This window comes from Homarus americanus, unplaced genomic scaffold (genome assembly GCF_018991925.1).
Source record: "Homarus americanus isolate GMGI-L3 unplaced genomic scaffold, GMGI_Hamer_2.0 scaffold14467, whole genome shotgun sequence".
Lineage (NCBI taxonomy): Eukaryota > Metazoa > Arthropoda > Malacostraca > Decapoda > Nephropidae > Homarus > Homarus americanus.
In genome coordinates this window covers 7,848,135-7,871,638 of record NW_024733734.1, presented here as the reverse complement: position 1 = coordinate 7,871,638, position 23,504 = coordinate 7,848,135, and the positions used below count along the sequence as shown (strand labels likewise).

Genomic DNA, 23,504 nt, shown 5'->3' with positions numbered 1-23,504 from the left:
GAGGCCTCCGCTTGGCCCGCCATCTAGTGGCCAGTCATAACAAAGAAGAAGAACGATTTTCCTTATTTTTTAAGGGTATACTATGATAGAAAATGAATATATAGCAAAAATTGCGATATATTTCTCTTACTAAAAATTTTTCTTTAGATTTATTTCTTGTACATTAATTATTATTATACACAAGAGCATAGATCCTGTAATGTCAGTCATCATGGATTCATGGCCAGCGCGGCCCAGCTGACAACTTTTCCGCCATTCAATCAGTGCTATCTAGTGGCCAAGCGCACGCACTACGGGGTCTTCTTTAAGTAGTTTTAACACGTCCTTCATCCTTGATACTTTCCTTGGACGTGACCGACCGCCCAAGCGGCTAACAAGCAACAAGACAATTGCAGTAGTTGGTTAGTAGCGAAACCGTGAAAACAATAAAGGCGTCTTGTTAACTTTCCGATTTTTTTATTTTAATAGTCTCTTTTGAGATGTATGCTATTAAATAAAGATTCATAATATTGCATTTATCAAGCAAAACTAGTGAAAAAAGCTGCCTCCTAGAACCTGAAAAAAAGCAACGAGCAATTATTAAAACGTAATACGTTATGTATAAAAAACCTATTAAATATTTTTATACGATTTATGATAAAAGAATAAATATTCTTAAATATATTTTTACTTTCGTATAAAACTATAAAATTATATGAATAATACTGTATACGTAAATAGTAATTTACATTCAATAATAATACGTATTTCAATGGTTAATAGTGTTAACATAGTACCACGTAAAGAACAACTACACTATTCACTATTATTTTACATTGATTTAGACAGATGAACGTAATTTAAATCCTCTCATAACTTCATATACTATTTTATTAGCAGTTGAAGGAGCATATTTATTTGTTTGGTTCATTTTGCCTAATGTATATAAGACGATTTAAAGATCTTATTCGTGGTAGTTTTTTAACATTACTATATTGTTGTGTTGATGTGTGAGGCAAGTGAGTCAAGGGTGAATTTATCAAGTAAGTAATATACTTTGTGGTGATTTTGTTTCTTTTTCAGTGTAGACGGACGAATTAGAATTCCTACCGTGTTTTTAAGTTCAGAATTGGTTTGGTTGGTTTATATAGAATATTTTTTGACATACCATAGTAAGTTGTAGATGCATAATACACTCTTGGTTGTATTGTCTGTGTAGTATAGCAGGGTTATTAACTCTTATATAGGAAGATAGAGCAAAAAAGTATCTTACTCTTTACTGAAATTTGGGTAAATAATCCGTAGTAACCCTACACGGAACTCTTCATTGATATAAGGGTAAATATAAAAATATGGGTCTTCTCGGTTTCATGTAGGCTGTCCAATAATATATAATATGTGTTTTTAACTGTAGATTTTCCTTCTGATTTCAAAGATATAAGGCAGTGGATATTTTGCCGTGGCCGGTTAAGTTCCTACTAATGCTATTTTACCACGAGTATGCTCTAATTGGCTACTCGTCCATTACCGGCAAACAACGCGAGAACTAAATGTGACCGTGATGTAGATTGAAAATATGGCATTAGGTTAGGTTAGATTAGATTATGTTTTTATCATTATAGTAAGGATTTTAAAAGAGGCAGCAACTTTTGATTTTAATTATTAGTATTTTTTTGTTTTCCTCTGTCTACAATCATAAATCACTTGTAGTGGGCAGGGTACAAAGGGTGAGGGAAACTCCGTGGTAAAACGTGGTGAAAAACTGATCATATGACACTGGATGTAAAGAAGTTATTTATTTACCTTAAATATTCTTCCAAAAAATCTACCAAGTCAGCTAGTGTTGACGTCTTCTCTGTTTGTATACAACTGACCTGGTCGGTACATGCGTACTCTCACGTCCACAAAAAGCGTAAAATTACATCATGACACTTCAATAAAGTTGCTTTCATAGTTGCCAGATATCAAAATAAGTACAGGACTTTCTGTTTAATATGGCAAGTTAAGGTAAGGTAAGGTTAGGTTAGGTAGGTTTCTTTAGTTTAAAATACTTACCATAATGATAAGAACATATTGTGAAAAAATTTAACAAATCTACTTTTTAAACTTCTGGTGGTAGCAGTGTTCTCATACACGATCAATTATTTTGTTGGAGAACTGATTTTTTAAAAAGTTATAGTATTTGCTTAAAGAGATCTTCGTTTTCATGCTTGCTGTTCCAAAAAAACTTGGAGAGATATGAGGCAATCATCACATTTGGTTAGGTTAGGTTCAAACATCATTTCTCAGTAAAAAATAATTATCTTTTTGGAATCAACAGGAAAATCTATATTCAGAAACATATACTGTACTATATATTATTCTATGTACTCTGGAAAAAATGGATTTTATATTATTGTGCTTACAGGAGTTGGTACAGCAGCAGTCAGAATGATGATCCTGGAGTCCCACATCTCAGGTCACCGACAGTCATGGTGCATCACGGGTCAAAAAGATATGACTGGAAGCCATGTTTTAGAAGCTTTAACGGAGAGAGAGGTCAGTAGCTGGCCAGGAGAGGTTGGCACACAGCCATCTTATAATACAGTAGATATATACTTACTGCATACATCTATAAGTAATTTAATCATGAAAATTTGATTACACCTGTAGTTTTGTGAGTACAGTACAGTAATGCTTTAAACATACCTTGTGTTTTAGATATTATAGTATGTACTACCGGAGAGAGTAAATTGGGTTGCCCAATGCCCATACCTTAAAATTAATACTGTATTACATTTTCTAATATAAAAGGAAGATTATTATTTAAAAAAAGCTTACATTTGGTGCTTTCTCCAGGGCCAGGTGTCAGATGTGGTGTTGCAGTGTGCAGGTCGCATCCTGTCATCTTCATCACCAGTGCCTGAGGGAGCAACAGTAGTGGCAACTCTCCGTCTCCCTGGAGGAAAAGGTGGATTTGGATCTATGCTTAGGGCAATTGGTAAGGAATTCAATATTCATCCAATTCAAATACAGTACAGTATATATCTTCTTTTACCTGGTTTTCAATTAAATTTTTTCTTTGGATTCGATTTGCACAGCATGAAACCATTTAGGAATGTATCTCTCATGTTAAACGGGGACTATCTGTACACTGTGAGTTATTTGGATATACAGTACTGTACTATACGTACATACTAAAGGTATTACTATATCTTGTGTTATTAAGATAAAAGACCTGAAACTTAAAATTAAACCCAAATCCTGATAGAGATAAGGGTACAATATTCTTTCCTCTGGTTTTCAAGTCGTTTCTGACTTGTTCTTACAGGAGCTCAAATTGAAAAGACAACAAACCGTGAAGCGTGTCGGGACCTGAGTGGCCGACGCCTGAGGGACATTAATGAGGAAAAGAGGTAATGTGAAAGCAAATATCTATTAAATAAATATTAGGACAGTATTGTAAAGAAATTAGAGGAAGGTAAACACTCACATGGGCATTAATATGACAGATGAAATTTTATATTTTGCCTCATGTCACAGCAGTGTTTAATGAAAATTTTTGCAAGTTCACTCATGATGCTTAAATTTCATGACACTTAAATGAAGAATTGTATATTATGATTAGACAGTTTTAAGTAAAATCTTCTGCCAGATTAACCATTCCCACACTTGCCAGCTGAGTGGTGTGGGGTCTGTATCCTTCAGAGGCAGTTGTGTTGTTTGTGCATTTCCGCTCAAGTCATTGTGTCTTGTTTACTTCCCTGACTTCCCATCAGGGTTGGAAAAATCATGATTTAAAAAAAATAAATTAAAAAAAAACGATTTATTTGATTTAAATCGGATTTTTTTATTTAAATCGATTTTTATTTTTACTAATTGCTTTAAAATAGTATTTTCAAACCATAAAAACAGTATTTTTCAACCAAAGCTTATTCAGGATAATAAACAGAAAATTGGCAGTAGATGTACCAATGGAATTTAACACAATAATATTCTTTTTGTAAAATAAAAGAAAACTGGTAACATATCTTACATTTGAGTGCACAAATCCAAACGTAATAATGAAATTTAGCATAAATGCTCGTATAGGATTACAGTGTTTCAAAAATTAATAACTTAACTTCTTCAAGTCAACAGAATAATATTCTCATTTTGTAAAAAAAAATATTACTGGTAACAAGTTTATTTTCTTACATTTGTAGGATTATAGTGTATGAAGAATTACCGGTAATAACTTCAAGTCAACACAATATTCTCAGTAAGTAGAAAATTCAATGTTTGTATCATATTATACAGTACTGTATATTGAGAATTTCTCCCCAGGCTGAAGGACTTTATCAGCAAGAAGGCAGAAAGAGAGAGAGAAGTACTGCAGCGAAAACGTCAGAAATTTGAAAAGTTGAAAGAAACTCCAAAACACATCTTTCAAGATGATTCCTACTATCAACAAAGGGAAATCAGAGAGAAAAATTTGTTCGACTCTTTAGATAAGGGTGAGTATAGTAGGTGTTTTCATTTATTGATGTTTGTTATAAACTTTAACTCTAGAAACAACAGCACAGATCCCAGTCACCTCTCACATAACATAGACATAGAGCTGCTTCTCTGACTTTGTGAACAGCTAAGTTTTTTGTTTGGTTTTTAATTCAGGCACTTACATAGACAGTATACTGTCTTATGTGTTAAAATTACTCGTGTGATTGGTTAGATCTCGGTCCATAAATCTTCTGAACTCATGAAAGACACATGGGAAAGCATGTGGTGAGGTGGTAGGGAAATTGGAATGTAAATACTGTGACAATTGAATTTGTTTTGTTTTGTTGCCATTGTACCAGGACTTCTGATGTGACTCTACCCTTTGTGAGAAATTTATCTTGTGCAAGGTATTACATGGGATAACTTCATGAAGTATGGGAATTACTGTACAGTATAGTCTGCATTTACTCAGTCAATTGAACCCGTGGAGGTCCGCGTAAAACAAGAAACGCGTAAACAAAATAACAGAACATATGGGATCAATTGAAATAGAGACTGGGCCGACCCCCAAACTCCACTTTTTCCAACACATTACGTACCTTGTAGTAAAAATAACATCTTAATTTTATGATGGTATGCACATACAATTAATATTTAAGAGAAATGTCAATAATATTAGGTTTTTTAACACTTACGTTAGTAGAAAAGATGGGTCAGCAAACGTGGATGGCGGCTGGTTCCGAGGCAGAGGGCAGATTAGTTGCCCTCCGGTGAATCACTTTCACTACTCGCAGAGATTTGCAGGGCCTCCCAGACAAGCCCCTCAAAGTCCATATCCTCACTGTCACTATCACTGACCTGGGCTGGCTGTGGTTGGTTGCGGGTGAAGAAGTCCTTAGTTGACGACTAGCATTGATGTTGTCGAGATAGATCTGGATATACGGCTCCATAACTTTCGTCAGATGGTTATTAGACTCTTCATACCGATGCTTGTCTGGGTCGTTGTCAAGGATGAGTTTAATTTTCTCCCCCAACTCGATGATTTCCTTCACACAATCATGGCTTGGTCCAGGTAATTCAAGGTTTTTCTCGGGTGTTGGGGGTCCAGCGGAAGCCATTGTGAGGGGAATAGCAGGCACAAGAGAGAACTGTATACGCGGACTGAGAACAATGAGACTGGCCCGGCTAGGTCAGCGTGAATGCGTGAATGATAAGAATGCGTGGCCCAATCACAGTCCGATACGTCATACGACGTCAGCGATAATGTAAGAGCGGCCTAATGCGCATCCCTCACCGCGCTGCTTCCCGCGTATGGTCAAGAATGGACCGTGTGGGTAAAAAATGGCGCAGCGGTCTGGACCTCTCCAGCCGCTCGCCTCGTAAATGATGAAATTTACAGCGTAATTAAAACATTTCATTCTGGCAAGGCACCGCGTAAATGACCAAACGCGTAAACAAAAACCGCGTAAATCCAGACTATACTGTACTGTATCATTATTGTTATTTTTGTATTGTATTCTTTTGCCGAGAACATTATTATAAAGCGTATTAAAAAAAAAATTATTACAGCTTTTCAAAATGAGAATGGCAGTGGTCCCTCAGGAATCAAGAGACAGAAACCCAACATCAAAGAGAAGGATGAAGTGGAGAGCAAAAGAGGAAGATTCATTGAGTATGTACTGTACTTTGTTTTATTTAGGATGGTATTTATCTTTTTGTAGAATTAATAATGAGTAAAGTACAGTAATAAGAAAGTAAAAGTTAAACTCGCAATATTTAGTTCATCATGTATTATTATTCCTAAATTATTCCTTTTTTGTACCATCTTATGTTGCCTAAACTGGTGTGACCCGTGATCTTTAGTTGTCCGTAAAAGTTACGCCATGTTTTTTTGTTGTGGTTTGAGGTTGGAGATGGACATAAGCTTGGTAAATGTGTGATAGTCTGCTTTTGGAGATAGGGCAACTCTGACTGGAGGATGGATGATATAGGTTGGAAGAAAAATGTACAAGTGTGGTAGCCCCCCTTAAGACTTTCTTCGGTTTTGATTCTTCCAAGGATGATGTATTGGACATTTCTTCATGCTACTGTTTTACATTATAAGTACAGGTATCATTGGAGTTATAGGGATTTACATTATTCAAATCTGAAAAGTATGGAATAATTTTTGAGATATAGAAGCACAATTCCTTCTTGTTTACAGGAAAAAATTGTGGCAACATTAACATCTATGTCTTACCTAATTTAAAGTCATTCGGGCCATGTCATTTCAGATTCTTGCTGCATTCTGTGGTTATATTTTAGTTATTACTAAATGTTTGTCTGTTTCCTCAGTTAAAAATTCTTATATTTAGTCGTATTGTCCCAAACAGTGACTTGGATGTAACAAGTGAAGAAGAGAGTGAGAGTGATGATGAGGCAGCTTGTGAGGTGAAAGAAGACTGCACTCAGAAAGATGAAGGAAACAAACATAAGGAAGATGAAGGTAAGTCCAGTTGTAGAAACACTGATGATGACCATACAGCAGAAGATAAAAAGGATATTCAATGTAATGAAGATGAACATTATCCAGACAAAAGTGGTCAACCTGATGATACCTCAGAAAAGTCTGGCTCTGACACTGCTGAAAAATGAGTGACGGTGTTCCTGCCAGACATATTTTTGTGTACAGTATTTATATTTATATATAGTCAGTAGCAGAAGTTCTTCCCAACCCACCCGTATGATATACGGCAGGTGATCTGGTAACACTGTATTGGAAAGCATTGACAATTATGCTGCTTTGAATGGCTAGTTATTCAAGATTTACAATTGGAGATTGTCTATGATTACATTTCTTGTTTATAAGTTAAATATTATAAATATGTATAATGTAGGAAAATAATGTTATTTAGAAATAAATGACTGATACATCTGGTTCCCCAGTTATGCATCATCCTGCATAAATGTCATATATACAGTACTATTAAATAGAGTACAAGGAGTCTCCCTCCAAGTGAGTGACACATGTTAAATGCCTGCTTAAAGTAATTTTATTCAGAAATACTGGAGATACAGTATATATTTTTGGTGATTAAAATTTCTGTTTAATGGTTACATGTTTTGTTTTGTATGCTGTCCTAGGGTACAATGCTAAAAAACTGATGTGACAGCAATTGCTTTTCAGTACAATTATTTCATAACTGAAAAATTCGAGGTCATAAAACTATAATGTACAAAAAAAAGGAATACTTTATTGCTGTTCTTAGCTTAGACAAAAGAGAACATTTGCATTTTAGGCCACATGAAAAAGCTGCAGTTGTACCTTCGGCAAGTCTTAATGTGTAACAGCAACAATATGGTTATGTTATGCCATTGGACCCTTGATGCTAAACAGCGACACTTTACAAAATGTACAGATAGGTAATATGAGGATCGATGAAAATAAGTCGCCTTGTCTAGAATCAAAATAGACACCAAGAACATTGGTGGGAGAACATTCAAAGTACAAAAAACTATGAACTTTACCCCTGATTCTCTTTATATAACAAGTTTCTATCTTCATCGTCCTCATATAGTTTGTAGCCTGACTGAGATCCTATTATGGTGCACATGAGGCACCTAGCAGATGATAGAGAACATGTAGATTTTAATGAATAATCTGCAAATGTTGCTGAGTATATGAATGGGATAAAACTTTGCAATTGTTGATAAAATATCAGAAATGATTGATACAGCTCATTCCAAAAATAGAATAAATTGTTTAATAACATTAATTTAATGTTATAGCTATATGCACTGAGTTTTTAACACTATCATTAAATTACTAAGATAATTTTTTTTTGTTTTTGATATGGCAGTGAGACATTAGGATAAAATTGGCTGACAATCCAAGATACAAAGTATGAGATAAGTCTCAGGGAACTGACATATAAAAAATATGGGTGAAGCTGCACATGCTAATTACCATCCTGGTTTGAATTACTCTCAGAAAGGAATTTCCTTTTGGTGGGGGGGGGATGAAGGTAGTTAACTCAACTTCCAAACATTGAACATACTATTTGAAGTACAATACATACTTCTTTTAATAACAGAACAGTGAAGCTATGGCTTGCCTAAAATTAAATTTAATGCCCATTAAGAGGTCGCGCCCTCTTCCACAGCAACAAGAAGTGAAGTAACGAAGAAGTATCTACATTAACCAACTTTCAAAAGATGGGAACAATAAGCCTACAACTTTGTGGATTTTCAATTACAGATAATTGGCAACCAAGTGCAGAGCAACACAAGTCAAGATGTAAACCATACATACAGGTGGTCATTGCCAATGTAGGACAATAAGCCTCCAGATTTGCTCACCCATTTGATTGCCATAACATTAGAAGAATGGTTGAAAATTTGTTGCTATTAACAAAAATTAAATATAGAATGTTAAATATTTTTACTGAATTTACCCTGTTCTAAATTTAGAAAATAATGATAGATTAATTTGGCCCTGCTGCATACTGTAAACAGTAACTATTAAATCTGATATAACTTTACAACACTCTGAAGCTGAATAAATGCATAACAGGATAATCAGAGGTGCAGAATCACACAAGTGTAATGTATTACAGTATAACTAAAATATTTGTACGAGACCCCAGGTGGACCGTCATATTTCGACGTGTCATTAAAAAAAGGACAATGGTTAAGGCTGTTATATGCAGTTGCAGGCTGGGTATGTATGGACTTTTAATAATAAAATGAAAACATTCAGTACCTTTTGCAGACTATTCAGTTGTAATGAAAGACCGTTTGACATGACGGAATTATAAATGCAAATTAAATCATTTGTTAATGGCAGTCACTGAAGGACCATTATACCAAAACAAGACGATTTTTGACATTGCCGGGTATTGTGCAGGACTTGTGTTGAGTGAGTAGGATCCTCATGCCTGCAAAGGATTCATAAAAAAAGAATAATCAATGTCAAAGCATTGCTCCTTATAAAATGGCTACACAAAAAATGAGGTAGGACCTAATGAAAATTCTCTCCAAAAATGTGAACATAAACGGAAATGAAAAACTATGAAAATTCAACCGGTTCTGTATAAACAGGGAGGTCCAAGCCAGCCTCAATTGAGAAAACTCATACAATGGGAAGTACCTCAAACCTTTCCAATAAAGCACCCAAGACAACTAAAAAAAATCATCAGCCTAGGCACAAGCATTAGATGAAAATATATGTATTCAAAGTGTATGAGTTTCATATCCACACCATATTTATTTAAAAATCACCCTAAAGGATGTTGACATTAAATAAAACATATACCTTGAATAGAGTTATCATTACCTTTTGTAAACTCTAATCTTTTTGGTATTGTGATGAAGATAGAAATTTTTAGCTATAAATGCCATGGCTTCAACCTTACGCCTAAGACAGGAAGTACATAGATAGTTAAACAGTAAGCTGAAGGAGACATGAAGCAAGAACAATGACTGAGGATAACTCAGACAACCCTGTTGATGCCCACCAACTTAGAGTTTGCCTGTTCAAACCCCTGAACCTAAAACAGAACAAATCCTATTTGGTGGGCAATTTTTTCATACTGGCAATAATCCTTTTTGCAGGATCATGCTGATAATCCATGTGGCTCTTATCACAGTAGTAAATTTAAGTTGTGGTGTTATATGAGTCAATAAGTTCAATCTTGAATATATTCACTGAGTTCAACCAATCACCTGATTATAAGAATAAATGTCAATGCTTGGCACTACCCAATACAATGAGCTTCATAGCAATGAAGATTTAATCTGAATGACAAAGGAACAAAAGCAAACTTGACTAAAATTTCAGTCTAATAACCTTCATGGATTACCTAGTACATGACCTGTTAAAGTCCAAGCTATGTGTAAAGTTACTAGAAGGTCTCAATTTATTTAATTTCGAAAATACTAAAGCAAAGACCATGACCAGCATTAAATATAACTGCAAGAATGACAAGTTGATACCCAGTTGAATCTTATACCTGATTTCACACTTCCAGGGGCATTTTAGACGAAGAGGTGTAAAAAGTCAACATTCCGTACAAAGATATATATTAATGTACATCTAACTTAACAAATTATAACCTCTATTTTTTTTAAATAATTGAGACCTTCCAGCAAACAACCATCAGCTTCAAGCCATGTGTCCAAACAGAAGGTCCAACAGTTTTCAGAATAACAATTGCACATTGTGTTGGTATTTATTTGGTACCTAACTTTATATCTGGCTATTACTTCAAAATATGCAGTAGAAATGGAGATTAACATGAACAAAGGGACGGTTTTAAATAATGAGTCAATCACACACAATTTTTCAATTAAAGCTGCTATTTATTTAGCTAGTGTTATGGATAAAAATGACTGACTTCAATTTGTCCGAATGGAAATTGTACAACAGTCAACCAACCACTCTTTTTACACTGGTTGTTAAGTCTTTTTCAGATTTCTTTATCAGCTTTTATAAACGTTTTTTAAGAAGAAGAAGAAGAAAAAAGACTTATTCAAAAGATTTAAAGTCTTATTTCTCTCCTGAAGTAAGGTCATAGGTCAGATGAAGGAGAACATCTAGTTATGGTTTCAATTATTTTTGATGCACTTTCTTCTGTGTGGTGAGCACTGTCTGTTTCATAGCCTGTCAGAGTGTGATCACAATCTAGAGAAGTATCTAAGCTTGCATTAAGGCTAGTCCAATCCTCAACATGTTCTTGGCTTTGACCATTATCTGCAGTTGAGAGGAGACTATCGACATCTTCTGGTGACAGGTGAGGTGTTTCTGTAGAATGAAATTCTTCATCTAATCTAGGATGGTGGCTAGAGGAACCATTAGTGTGGTTACTGTGAAAGGATTCTTGACTTTCCTCTCTTGGTTCTATTTCATCAGTATCAGATTCTGAACTGTGAGATTTGGTCTCCTCAAATTCATCATCTGGATCATAATACACTTCAGCTCCAGGAAAAATATACTTATGACCACCAGTGTACAGGAACATATTATCTGAAAGGTAAATGTTTTTTTAATTTATTGTAACAGCTATCATTGAATGTCCTACCATCCTTTAATTTTGTGTGTGTAATGATGATGATAAATGTGTAAAAGTGTAGATACATTCAGTGTAAACTAAGCCTCCTTTCAATACACAAGGGAGCAGTACTTAGAAGTTGTTAATAATGATGAAGCATTTAATAATTAATAGATGTACTGTAGAGTCTATCGAGATGAAAGTCTTTTGCAATACTGTATTTAGCTGTATGCCGTCACATTTCTCTATACTGTACTGTACAACTTACCTAAGAGCAGCATAAATTTGCCTGCCTCTTTAAACCTTTGATAATGTACAATACTTCTGCTACTATATGTTCTTCCTCACAAAATGTACATAACAATAGTATGTAATTATTCAGTCCCTACATACATTTTACATTGCCTGTTCATTCTGCCACCTTTCAAATTTTAGTTTTCACACTATACACCATTCAGTTTTATTCATGTTACAGTACATTAATATAAATTTATTATAATATGCAATAAGCACTTAACAAAAGTTCCCTTGTTTTGATTATATATACAACTGTACTCAAGAACTAAAGAGAAAAAGTTTACCTAAGTATTTTAAGAAAAACATTTATATGAGACAATAAATTTTCTCATACAGGGCCGAGTCTCACCTGGTAATCTTGAAGCAACCGTCTCACGAACTTTTGGGGCCCAGCAAGCTCTGAGTGCTTCAATATCACTTTCATCCCGAGGATGTGGAGCATTCTGAGGAGCTACTAATGCAGTTCCTGGAAAAGCATTGGTATCCTCTCCATCAGCACTACTGATATTTATACTGGGTGGCTCAAGTGGTCTGGGTGGTAATTCTTTGATTTCAGTCATACTTTCATCTGCACATAATTTTTTCCATCCATTTCCTAATCTGTAAGTTGGAAAAGGAACATATATTAGCTCAATAGAATAAAATAGAGAGCTTAGTTAGTTTTGCCAAACAAACTATGATGCGACAAAAACACAACAAATATGAAGCAAAGGTTTTAACAAATACAGGCAGTCCCCGACTTACGACTGGGTTAGGGACCCAAATCCAGGTCGTAAGTAAAAAATGCGAAAAAATACGGCTCCTCCCCGACTTACAACCACCCGGACATACGACCGCCTCAGCCGTACCAAAATTTTGTCAAATTACGTATTTTCGAGTCCCAACGTCAGATTTTACGCTGTGTACAGACAAAATTTTCGTTTGTAATTCCCTTTAAAATGGCTGGCAAGCTTAAAAGTGAGAGTTTTGTGGTGCAGAGAAGAAAAATAGACACCCATTTTAGATTTTCTATGTACTGTATTATTTAAGCATTTTTGACTTACGACCTGGAATTGGGTCCCTAACCCCGTCGTAAGTCAGGGAGGAGCTGTACATAGAAAATCTAAAATGGGTGTCCCTTTTTCTTCTCAGCACCAAAAAACTCTCACTTTTAAGCTTGCCAGCCATTTTAAAGGGAATTACAAACGAAAATTTTGTCAGTACACAGTGCAATCACTAACGTCGGGACTCGAAAATACGTAAGTTGAAAGAATTTTGGAAAGACTGTGGCGGTCGTAAGTCGAGGAGTACCTGTATATTAATAATCTGTTCATAATAAATTCAATACTGTATCATCATCAGTATTAATAAGGGTAGGGGCTATTGCTGATCATTTGATAAAAATTAAAGGTTAGTAAATTCTACAGTACAGTATATGAACATAAGATTGAATATTTTAATGTCCAGATCAAGTCTTGAAAGAAATAGGAAGACATTGCAATTAGTACTTGAAGACTGTTTAGATTAATACATGGCATAGAGTGAGAGTGAGAAGTTCACGAATTTGGAAAAAGTAAGGTTCTTCAAGTGTGAATATGCCAAGTTTATCGAAAGTTGTAAAGATATAGCGTATATGAAATTGAGAAGACAAATGCTGCTGTTCCTGAATTAATTGAACAAAACCAGCAGTGATATTGGGACTTTTGTCCATTGTGGTGTTCATTGATGAACTTATTATTGAAGGGCATGTACAGTACTACAAGGATCTGTGGCAAGCCAGGATAATGCTGTAACAGTGACTATTTCTCACTAAGAAAATAGTAGTGATTGAGAAGTAATGGTGCAGGCTATAATAAATAAAATGCATGAAAATACAACATGATTTACAATCGCAAGTCACTAGTGGAAGCAGCAAAGTCACGACCCTCTGCTGGACTGACCAACCTATAGTGCAGCAGACGTAACTCTATTTCCGAGTTTCCTTTTCTATAGAACAGAGCTGTTTCATTTATATTGAAAACATTAATGGGCAATTTGGAACAAACCTGTGACAAAGTTCATTTATTATCACATCACAGTCTCCTAGAAGTTCAACATCAAAGGTGAGATGCCGTAGAGGTTCACGGTTGATCAGAATCTGAGGCACATGTGAAGGAACTGAACCTGTAAGTAAAACAATTTAAATAAGTTTGAATAACATAAAAAATACAGTAATAAGAACTTACAAAATAAAGATCAGTCTGAATGACACTGAGAAAGATTTTTTCTCTTTTCGATGAGGAAAGAGGAACTTCATATACAGTATATCAACATCCAAAATATATAAAATATTTATGATTTTTTATTATTAGTAGCCACAACTTACTAGGAATCAAAGCCACTGGGCGAACTTTTAAGGAGGATCCTATGACAATTAGTAAGTCACATTCATCTTTATCTTCTGCCATTTTATCATGAAACTCATCAGGTAAACCCTCACCAAAGAACACAATATCTGGCTTCATAATTGGTTGGGGTGGAAACTGTGGTGAATCTGAAAAATTCAAGACATAATTGTAGAATTGTTAATGCTTCTGATGGTATATCTTATTGCAATTTGATGCAATACACTTCACCAAAAGAAAATTAACATTATTATTTTCACTATTCCATTCACCATGGGATGCCACTTCATTAAATAGACAGAATAAATCAACAAAAAACCTGCATGTCTGATCACATTAAAATAATACAATTGTTTTTCAGTTGCAATCAACATCTCCATCTTTAGAGATAAATATTCAAGATCAGTCCAGTCCTGCTGCTCACTCACGTTCAATACTTAACACCAAACTTGTAAAATGTTACCGGTATACTAAATCACCAAGAATTTTTTATTAGTCAGCTTTGCAACTAACATAGAAATAAATTCAATTAAATACCTCAATGAAATTTGTCATAAACATTACTATGATACAACTATGTTCTGTTGTTATTATTAGTGTTACTTTTGCAGGAAAATAATTACTGGAGAATCCCCAGTCTAGTGATAAAACACTCTAGATGAGCAAGTAACCTGACGTCCTAATGTCAAGTTTGATTAAAATTAAATTTGAAATAAAAGAATTTGCTGTGCCTATAAAATATGATTAACCCTTAGGCCCCGGGAGACGTTCCAGAACGTCCGCCTATTTTCCCGCCTTTTTTTTTTTTAAGTTGATTTTTTTTCACGATTTAACCCCGCAGGGGTACTGCCAGCAGCACCCTAACCCGGGGCTAAAGGGTTAACGACAGACCCACACTCTCACCACAGAGTCTATTATTTTATGTTAAGATAAAATGAAACCATGTTGAAAACAATTACTGAGATTAATTACATACCTGGCGGTCTGTGAGGCATTAAGTGTATGCTGGATGTTGTATCCTGTTGTGTATTTACAGGTTCATCTTGGCTTACATTCGGGATTTCTTCCTTTACCATTAAGTCTTCATGTCCGTTTTCCTCATTTGTATCACACTGAGTACACCGGGGAATCCTCTGAGAGAAAATATCTTCTTTTATGCCTTGGGCATTGACCCTGTGGTTGCATCTCTGACAAGTAGCTGTGGCAAATGAACCTGCGAATCAAAGATGAGAAAATGTCTTAAATTAACTTTAAATTTAGGATTCTCTATAAAAAATCCACTATGGAAAAGAACCATAAAGTAATAAAAATATCACTAACATGACAACCTAGCAGCTTACCCTCACAAGAAACATGTAGTATTGGAAAAGATTTAAGTTCCATGATACCAAGTACAGTACATACAAGAAATTTATTCAGTTGAATGATAAATTGAAATACAGAACAAGATCATATACAGTAATTATCAATGTGACTCATGGACTCAAAAAGGAAAAATGAGGGGTTAAGGTGAGGAGACGTGTGTATCTTCCCCATACACATAGACATAACCAAATAGATGCTGGTCCCTTGGTCAGAAGGTTCAGATCTAGTTAGTAAGTGAATGGGTGACCCGCCTGCCAGCAGAAAACTGTCATACCACCAACTCATCAATACATAATAAACTATTCCTCCTCCACACTGAGAGGCTTCATCTGGAATGCACCAAATTAGCATTGGTCACATGCAAGCACATGAGCACACACAGTTCTCCCTTCACCCCATCCTTCATTCTTTTTAGTCTTCCCTTCTACCATCCACCATTGACTTATACAGTAGAACGTCTATTCAAACCGATTCAATTTAAGATTATTGATTTAAAGCGACACCCACAATTAAGGACAATGTTTTAATTTAAAGTGAATCTTTCCTATTTTGCTTGAGTCAATCTGGCGCATCATATTAAAATTTTGCGCCTAATGTTTCTCTGGGCACGCTACACTGTCCTAAGGACAAAGCTATACTGTACATGTACTCAAAATAATGTACTAAATGATTACAAAAATTTTTGTCTTGTGCAAACTATAGCATGTTTATATTCAAATTAATCACTATCTTTTAAGAATTCCAGCAATGTAAATTATATTCTCCCCAGTCACTTCTGTGACATTTCATAAACAAAAAACATAAACTCAAGCTAAGGGACATAAATAAACAAATAAGTACATCACTAGACCTTCAGTGCCAACTGTCAAACATGTCACTGTCACTTCCTTCCCCATCTTCCCAGCCAGGGTTTGGTGTTTTAGGCTTAAAGTTTTTATCTTATATATAATGTCACAGACTAAAGTTAGGAGAATATAATTTGTATTGCTGGAATCCTTGCAAGACAGCATATAATTTGAATATAAACGTCATGTATTTTGCTCTTTGTACTAAAATTCTTAAATTAGAACTAAAATTTGTATGTCTAATGCGAGCTATAGCATGTTTATATTCATTTTAATCACTCTATAGCGTGTTTATATTGAAATTAATCACTATCTTATAAGAATTCCAGCAATGTTAATTATATTCTCCCATGTCAGTTCAATGACATTTTATAAGAGAAAAACTTAAAGTCACTCTTAAGGACAGATAAATAAATAAGCACTAGACCTCGGCATCAACTGTCAAACATCACCTCACCTCCCTCCCTCCCCCCCATCTTCCCAGCCAGTAAACAGATCATTTTGCATCCCTTAATTTTAGCTGTGTTGATTTATGAGTGTTTGTTTTAACATGATACTACAAAAAGCAATGTTTTGTTTATTCTAAGAGATGGGCTGAGGTGCATCTGGGCAGACTGTCAGTCTTTTTAGTATTTTGTATTTCTTTCAAGTACCAAACTAAATTATTCCATTGAAGCAACACTTCAATTTAGTGCCAATTCAGTTTAAAGCCACCTCTCTTGGAAGGTATCTCAACTTATACCAACGTTCTACTGTACTCTATTTTTGGCCTAAAATTGTGTGCTATTAGCAGCCAAAATGAAGAACCTCAGTTGAACACGTGAGTCAGTTTTCTCCACAAGGAAGGAATAAGCTTGAAATTTTACTTACCGTGACATTGAATGACATTCTCTATCCCTGCTACTTGTTCTAGTGTATCGATGTTCTGGGTGTAATTCCGTAATAATTTGTTGTGTTGTTCTATTAGACGAATAAATCTGAAAATTGCACAAGGTCAATCAGAAAAATTAAAAGAACAGTACAGTATATTTATGTTATGCACTGTATGATTTACCATATACAGTATATACTGTATTATTATTTTTTTACTTTTCTTCTAACAAATGGGCTTTCTTATATTCCCTATACAAGGATACAACTCCAAGTGGATTAGATTGAGCCAGCTAGATTTGTTTATATTCCACATCTTAACATAACCTAAATATCTAACACATGGTGCCACTGTAGGAGACGACTACTTCTCGTATACATAAAATTCAATCTTAGCATGAAAAGAAGAGGTACAATACTCATTTCATATTTATATACAGTACGTCCAGAAATACGGACAATTTAATGAAAAGACCTACGGTAAATGGAAGATGAGACGTTACACAGAAACTAATACAAGATATCTTGTACAAAGCTACACAAACACACATACAAAACTTTCCCCTTTAGTGGTAAAGTCCTGCACAAACCAATAGGTACAACTAAGGGCTCCATTCACATTCAGGCCTTTCCATCTAGCCACCTGTTCAGGCCAGTCTCACATAGAAAGTGTCGCTCACACATGATTCCATCTAGCCTCAAGATCAGAGCTCAGTTCTCAGAGGGATGTCATCGTGCATGGACAGCCATGGCCGTTCCACGTACCACTCGTGAACTAGCAGCTGAAACTGTTGCAGCTGCCTATACTGTATATCAAGAAGAGAATAAGAGGAATAGAAAGGACACAAAATGACCAAAGAGTGGTTACAGTAAAGGGACGAGCTATCCCATTTGACATTACTAGAAAAATTGAGATTTGTGAAAGGAGATTGGTTCAAGTACTTGAGGATGGAGGAAGAAACAATCCTGAAGCTATTGTCTTTAGTTTCTCAAACGATAAAAAAAAACAAGATACCTGGATGCGGAAGGCCAAATCTTGACATGAGAGATTGTCAGCTACTTTGCAATTTCTTGCAACAGGTGGCTCCTACATTTTTTCTTTCAATTTAACACTTAACAATTTATGGGCTACACTCTATTTTCACTGTATGCATAATCCTTCTTCTTTATTTTCCAGACATAGATTCACCCTATAAATATTGATGAATTCTGTCAAAAACTTTTTCTTCTGAGGCATTCATGGCAAGACGTTTGTTTAACCACCGCTGCTGCTAGAAAACCGAGTGCTGGCCTGAACTGTTGCCCACACACACACACATAAACTGGCCAGAACCTTATGCCAACCGAAGCAAAAAATCTATCAGTGAGAGGTCCAGTGGCGACTGGAGAGGCCACCTGAACTGGCCAAAATCTTGACCTGAACCACCCTCACACACGTGCAGTTTTACCTGAACAGGCCAGGCTGTGCAGGCAGCCAGACAGGCCAGCCTGAGTGTGTACGAGGCCCTTTAAAATTTGATTGAATACAGTGTAAAGTGATACTAAGTGGATCTGGTGAGTTCAACCAAAAAGTGTCTAAGTCAGTCAGTGACAAAGTGGTATTGTTAAAAACTAACTTGCTTAGAGAAATGCATTACGTGGCCAGTAATAAATACACTTTACAAAATTAGGTAAAAAATATTTGCTCTCAACAGTATATCAAGCAAAATGAAATCCAAAAATGGTCTTTACCCAGAACAGGCAACCTAAAGAAAAACTTTTAAAAATTACCTGTGACAGAGAGACGGAGTAAACTGTCCAGGGTAAATCTCCCGGGCAAATTTGAAGAATGGGCGGGGGTCTCGTCTGAAGTAGTGTATATCAAACATTGCTTGTGGATCTGGTAAATCAGGGAAGTCAATGGCAAGCCGGGCGTAAATTCCATCTCTACTCCTAAAGTCCGGGATGCCACAGGAAACTGACACCTGGAAATAATAGTCCATTAATTGATTGTAAATGTTAATATAAACTTTTTATTACCTATAAGCCAAGTGAAACTAAAATTGATGAATACAGTAACTCTTGATAAAGTCCGTGAAAACTGGTACTTTCAGTTTTTATGCTTATACTGTATCTATGATTTACAGTACAGTTCTGTATTTTAATTAATCTGAACTTTCTTCATTTTCATTAATATACTGTACTGTATATATCCACAGAATTAGTTAAATTACACACTACCATACAAAAAATTATACCCAGGGTGTTGGCTTGCAGATGAAAAATATTTTAATATGAACCTTTTGTATTCCTATTACCTAAAATATTTGGTCTTACAGTAGAGAAGAATCTCAATAGAGAAACACCTTATACAATATAAAGTCATCTGATAAAACATTGTATCCTAATTGAGAAAAATAAAAATGAGGTCTATTAGAGCTACCAGACTAAAATCTGAGAGAGAAAAGGGGGATATAATAGAGATCCTGGTGTCAGAAAATGTTTGTGTATGTCGTAGAAGTTAACAATGTGATGCCATAACAACTGACCCCTGCACCAGTCAGGACGATGATCTTCCGACAGGACTTCATTAATCTCACTACGTCTTCGATTGTATTGATATGACGTAATTTTTCTCTTCGAGGTGGCTCTGATAACATGTTCACAATCAGGCGCCAAAGTGTCACATCAGGAACTCCCTCGGGAATCGCAGTTGTGGCTCCGAGGACGTGGGTAAGGATGGTACGTGGGTTAACCCCGCGCAACATTTGTTGTTGGACCCAAGACATTGGACCTATAAATATGAAATAAATATAGTTTTTAGTTAACACTCATAAAATTTTGACATCAATATCCCAGTTAACTTTGTTACCATATAGATAACACCCCAGTACCTGTACCAAATTGTAACATCCCTGAAATGATACCTAACCAGTGCTGGTATAACATTTATGAACGGATGCTTTACCAGCGAGTGTATATAATATTTTTGAACTGATGCTCACCCAATGTAACACTTCTAAACTTAATACAATCCTGGAAGTAACTTCAAATTTACCTGAAATTCATTTTTCATCATTCCTTTTCTTGTAATTAAGAATGACACACTGCTACAAGTGTGAGAATAAGGTAGGTAATACTATTAATAAATAACTGTGGCTTCTTCTATTGCACCCATAGAACAACTACCCCAATCTAATCTTTTAATTTCAAGAGGTGAAATTTGGTGAATGGCTGACCTCAATATTGCACTTAACAATACAATATATGATCAGGATGGTTGAGGGCAATGTATCGACTACTACACCTTCATTACCATATCTCTTACAAAAAACATTCTTTTCTGAAGAACTCTTACACTTTCTTACTTTTACGAGACAAATTTCAGAAAACCGAACACGATATGTATATAATTTTTCAACAATAAAACAATACATTCTCCTCCATATAGCCCCTCAATACATATCTCCCCAAAATAATAACAAGGACTAATATTATACACTATTACTCACCAGCACAAGGTTTCCAATCCTTTCCAGAGAAATTAGAAAAGTCCGACAGTCCACTGAGGTTAGACGTTGTTGATGCCACGGACTGTCTGTCTTCTTCATCCTCGTCCTCCTCCTGACTAGTTGCTGTTCCATTGGGCCAATTTTCTGAACAGTCGATGATTGAGCTGTCATTGGTATTATCATTACTTAAGTGGTTTTCGATTCTACCAATGTTTTCATCTTGACTGGAGCTTGTTCTTCTGTGGAGAATGTTACAACATCAAGACTATTGGTAGTTTAAAGAGGAAATTTCGCCTTGCAGCCTATCCATATACTGTATAAACACACAAGAAACTATGAAAATTAATAATTGTTTGAAAAATTTATTACAGTACAAAAGAACTTCTGTATTTCTAGTAACCTGACTCTTCGACTTACGGAGTTGTTATGTCATCCTCCAAGCTTTGTGGTGGTGTAAGTTCATTGAATCCAGAATCTGAAGTGATCGTGAACTCTGCACCATTACTGTAGCCCCCTGGAAAAAAATATATATTCATTATACTGTCTTAAACTACTTAAAGATTCATTATTTAAGTAACAATCCTGGAAAATATCTGATGGCTTTGTCAGCTATCCTTGGTCAAATTGCCTTACGGTTTACTATTGTTGAACTATAAACTGCATTGTCTGGGTACATTGGAAATTGTATCCATGGTCTATATACACCATATACTGTACTATACCTGCATTATCTATACACATGCTGAACTGTATACATGCATGGTCTTTATACATGCCAAACCAAATATAAGCTTGTATGATTATTGTACTGAATACATTGCTACCTTATTTTATTTTTAATTTATGTACATCAGATTAAATGTATATTTAAAATAGCTTTAACTGGTATTATTTCAAGTACAAGGAAACATTCCGTGGTAAACCATTCTGAAATCCCATAGCTGACTTCCCTTCAGTCTATACAGTTTGCAGTCTATACTATTCAATAATCAGGCTGACATATACAGCAAGTGAATTTCAAACAATGAGAACACTCTAAAAATAAGAATAGCCAGAAGAACTCATCTTATTAAAAACGGATTTGTCTACGAAGGAACAAGCAAAAAGCATATAGGTAATAACCAAGTGCTGTTGCCAGACAAAAAAGTAGATGATTAGTACAAATTTCAAGAATAGTGATAAATGAAAGAAAACATTACTATTGATTCACATAATCTGTGGAGCATTAATAACAATATTACATACAGTACATTTCAAGAAAAAAATAGTTTTATATCTGTAAAATATATCCTAGCTTATACTTTATCTCCATTTTTTTTGTTCATTCATTCCATACTGTAAATTTTGTCTTTCTATTTCTTGCAAAGGTTAAACTTGTTTTCCTTTACTGAACCAACATTTGAAAATTATCTTAATAAACTGAACCCTGTATTGTACCAGTAATTTTCGTCAGTAACCTTATAAAATGTAACCTTCATCATCCTTCACACTAATATTACCTGATGGTTTTCTTTATCAATTTGCGACTATACCCTGTAGATGGGTTAAAGGACGGGACAAACTAAACCTTGTGATATATTTTTTATTCTTAAGAACAAATTCACAAGTTATGGTATGAACTAAATAAGCTACATATTAGTTTGCGACTCATCAGAAGTTGCTCAGTCCTTCCAACCCTGCATGGCCAACTACGATACGGAATTTACCCTCCTCCAATAATTTTAGATCAAACTACATTATTCATTCATAATATTCTACAAGTACTTGGCGCATAGATATTATGAAGGAATATTATCATATCTACTTGTCATCAACATCCGATTATTATACATTAACAAGAAATATACCCAAATTTTGCCCACTGTTTATGTTTGACATCTTCCTGGTTCTTTAAATAACGGATAATTGAATATTTTTTTTTTAACTTTTACAAATCCTTCAATTATGAAATTTAACTTGATAAAAAATATATCACCAACATTAACATCATTCCTTTATAAAACTAAAAAATAAAAATACATCGCATTATTTTTTTAGGTGCGATAATAAGAGGTTGACTGTGCCCTTTAAACTTCCCGCTATTGTCTTATAAGGTATATTAATAAGTGAAGTAAAGAGGAGCTAGAGGTGTGAGGGAGGGCGCGCGCACCACCTGCTGGCCGACACACAACCTACTGGATCCTCCTCTTGTCTCCTCCCTGATGCTCACTTGTTCCTTTGTTAAATCCTAATGACTGAAGTGGGCGTATCGATCAAAGTTTGACATTTTGGAGTAAATTCGATACAATTCGGAGTATAATGATGTAAAAAAACTAAATGTAGCAAAATAAAAACAGCATAAAATTCACAGCACTGTGGAAATTACCCAAAGCCTTAAAAATGGGGATATTTAAGTGCGCGCGCATCCGCCATCTTGGGTTCATCGACTGGTTAGCCCCCGCCAAAATTCTTACTACATTTAAGTGAAAATAAAAAAATAATGCAGGAGTTTTCACTTACCTGTAAGTAGCTCCGATGTTCCTGCAAAACAATGGAAGTCACTGTCATATTGTTGGGATGAAGTATCCTCTGGGAAGTCCAGTCTAGGTCGTTTTGCAGGCACAGCGGACTCCATCCCGTACGTTCGGTCCGCCATTGCCGTGCCTCATGGGTGACGTCACGCTGCGTTGCCAAACCTGCCATCGCGCCTAGTGCGGCGAAGGTCAGCTGCGAGGTTACCATAGTGGAGACGGAAGACCTCACTACCTGTGCCCACCCAATGGCCATTGATTATAGATATCACTTGAAAAACATATTAACAATATATAA

At 35.3% G+C, this 23,504-nt stretch overlaps 2 protein-coding genes across 2 annotated transcripts; one reads left to right on the top strand and one right to left on the bottom strand.

Moving 5' to 3' along the window:
• The first annotated feature begins 895 nt into the window (after positions 1–895).
• On the top strand, positions 896–9,736 carry LOC121869983 (replication stress response regulator SDE2-like). Its single transcript, XM_042371652.1, has 7 exons — positions 896–1,022; positions 2,387–2,517; positions 2,818–2,959; positions 3,290–3,374; positions 4,285–4,454; positions 6,007–6,109; positions 6,810–9,736. Exons 1-7 carry the CDS (start codon positions 986–988, stop codon positions 7,069–7,071), a joined length of 930 nt encoding a protein of 309 aa, XP_042227586.1. The 5' UTR covers positions 896–985; the 3' UTR covers positions 7,072–9,736.
• LOC121869982 (NAD-dependent protein deacetylase sirtuin-1-like) lies at positions 7,651–23,334 on the bottom strand. The gene is made up of 11 exons (XM_042371651.1): positions 23,196–23,334; positions 21,114–21,210; positions 20,697–20,935; positions 19,734–19,978; positions 18,976–19,169; positions 17,206–17,312; positions 15,102–15,338; positions 14,107–14,274; positions 13,787–13,904; positions 12,112–12,362; positions 7,651–11,440 (listed from the first exon to the last, which is right to left on the bottom strand). The coding sequence occupies exons 1-11, from the start codon at positions 23,329–23,331 to the stop codon at positions 10,986–10,988; spliced, it is 2,247 nt and encodes a 748-aa protein (XP_042227585.1). The 5' UTR covers positions 23,332–23,334; the 3' UTR covers positions 7,651–10,985.
• Positions 23,335–23,504: the final 170 nt, after the last annotated feature.

Bases quoted from the DNA above. Each gene is read 5' to 3' on its own strand.
- LOC121869983 (XM_042371652.1), top strand. From the start codon at position 986: ATGTGTGAGGCAAGTGAGTCAAGGGTGAATTTATCAA. The intron at 2,518-2,817 runs GTCAGTAGCTGG...TGCTTTCTCCAG, and splicing joins AAGCTTTAACGGAGAGAGAG to GGCCAGGTGTCAGATGTGGT. The intron at 3,375-4,284 runs GTAATGTGAAAG...ATTTCTCCCCAG, and splicing joins GACATTAATGAGGAAAAGAG to GCTGAAGGACTTTATCAGCA.
- LOC121869982 (XM_042371651.1), bottom strand. From the start codon at position 23,331: ATGGCGGACCGAACGTACGGGATGGAGTCCGCTGTGCCTGCAAAACGA. The intron at 19,979-20,696 runs GTGAGTAATAGT...TCATATTTATAG, and splicing joins GGATTGGAAACCTTGTGCTG to GTCCAATGTCTTGGGTCCAA. The intron at 13,905-14,106 runs GTAAGTTGTGGC...TTTTACTTACAG, and splicing joins CCCAGTGGCTTTGATTCCTA to GTTCAGTTCCTTCACATGTG.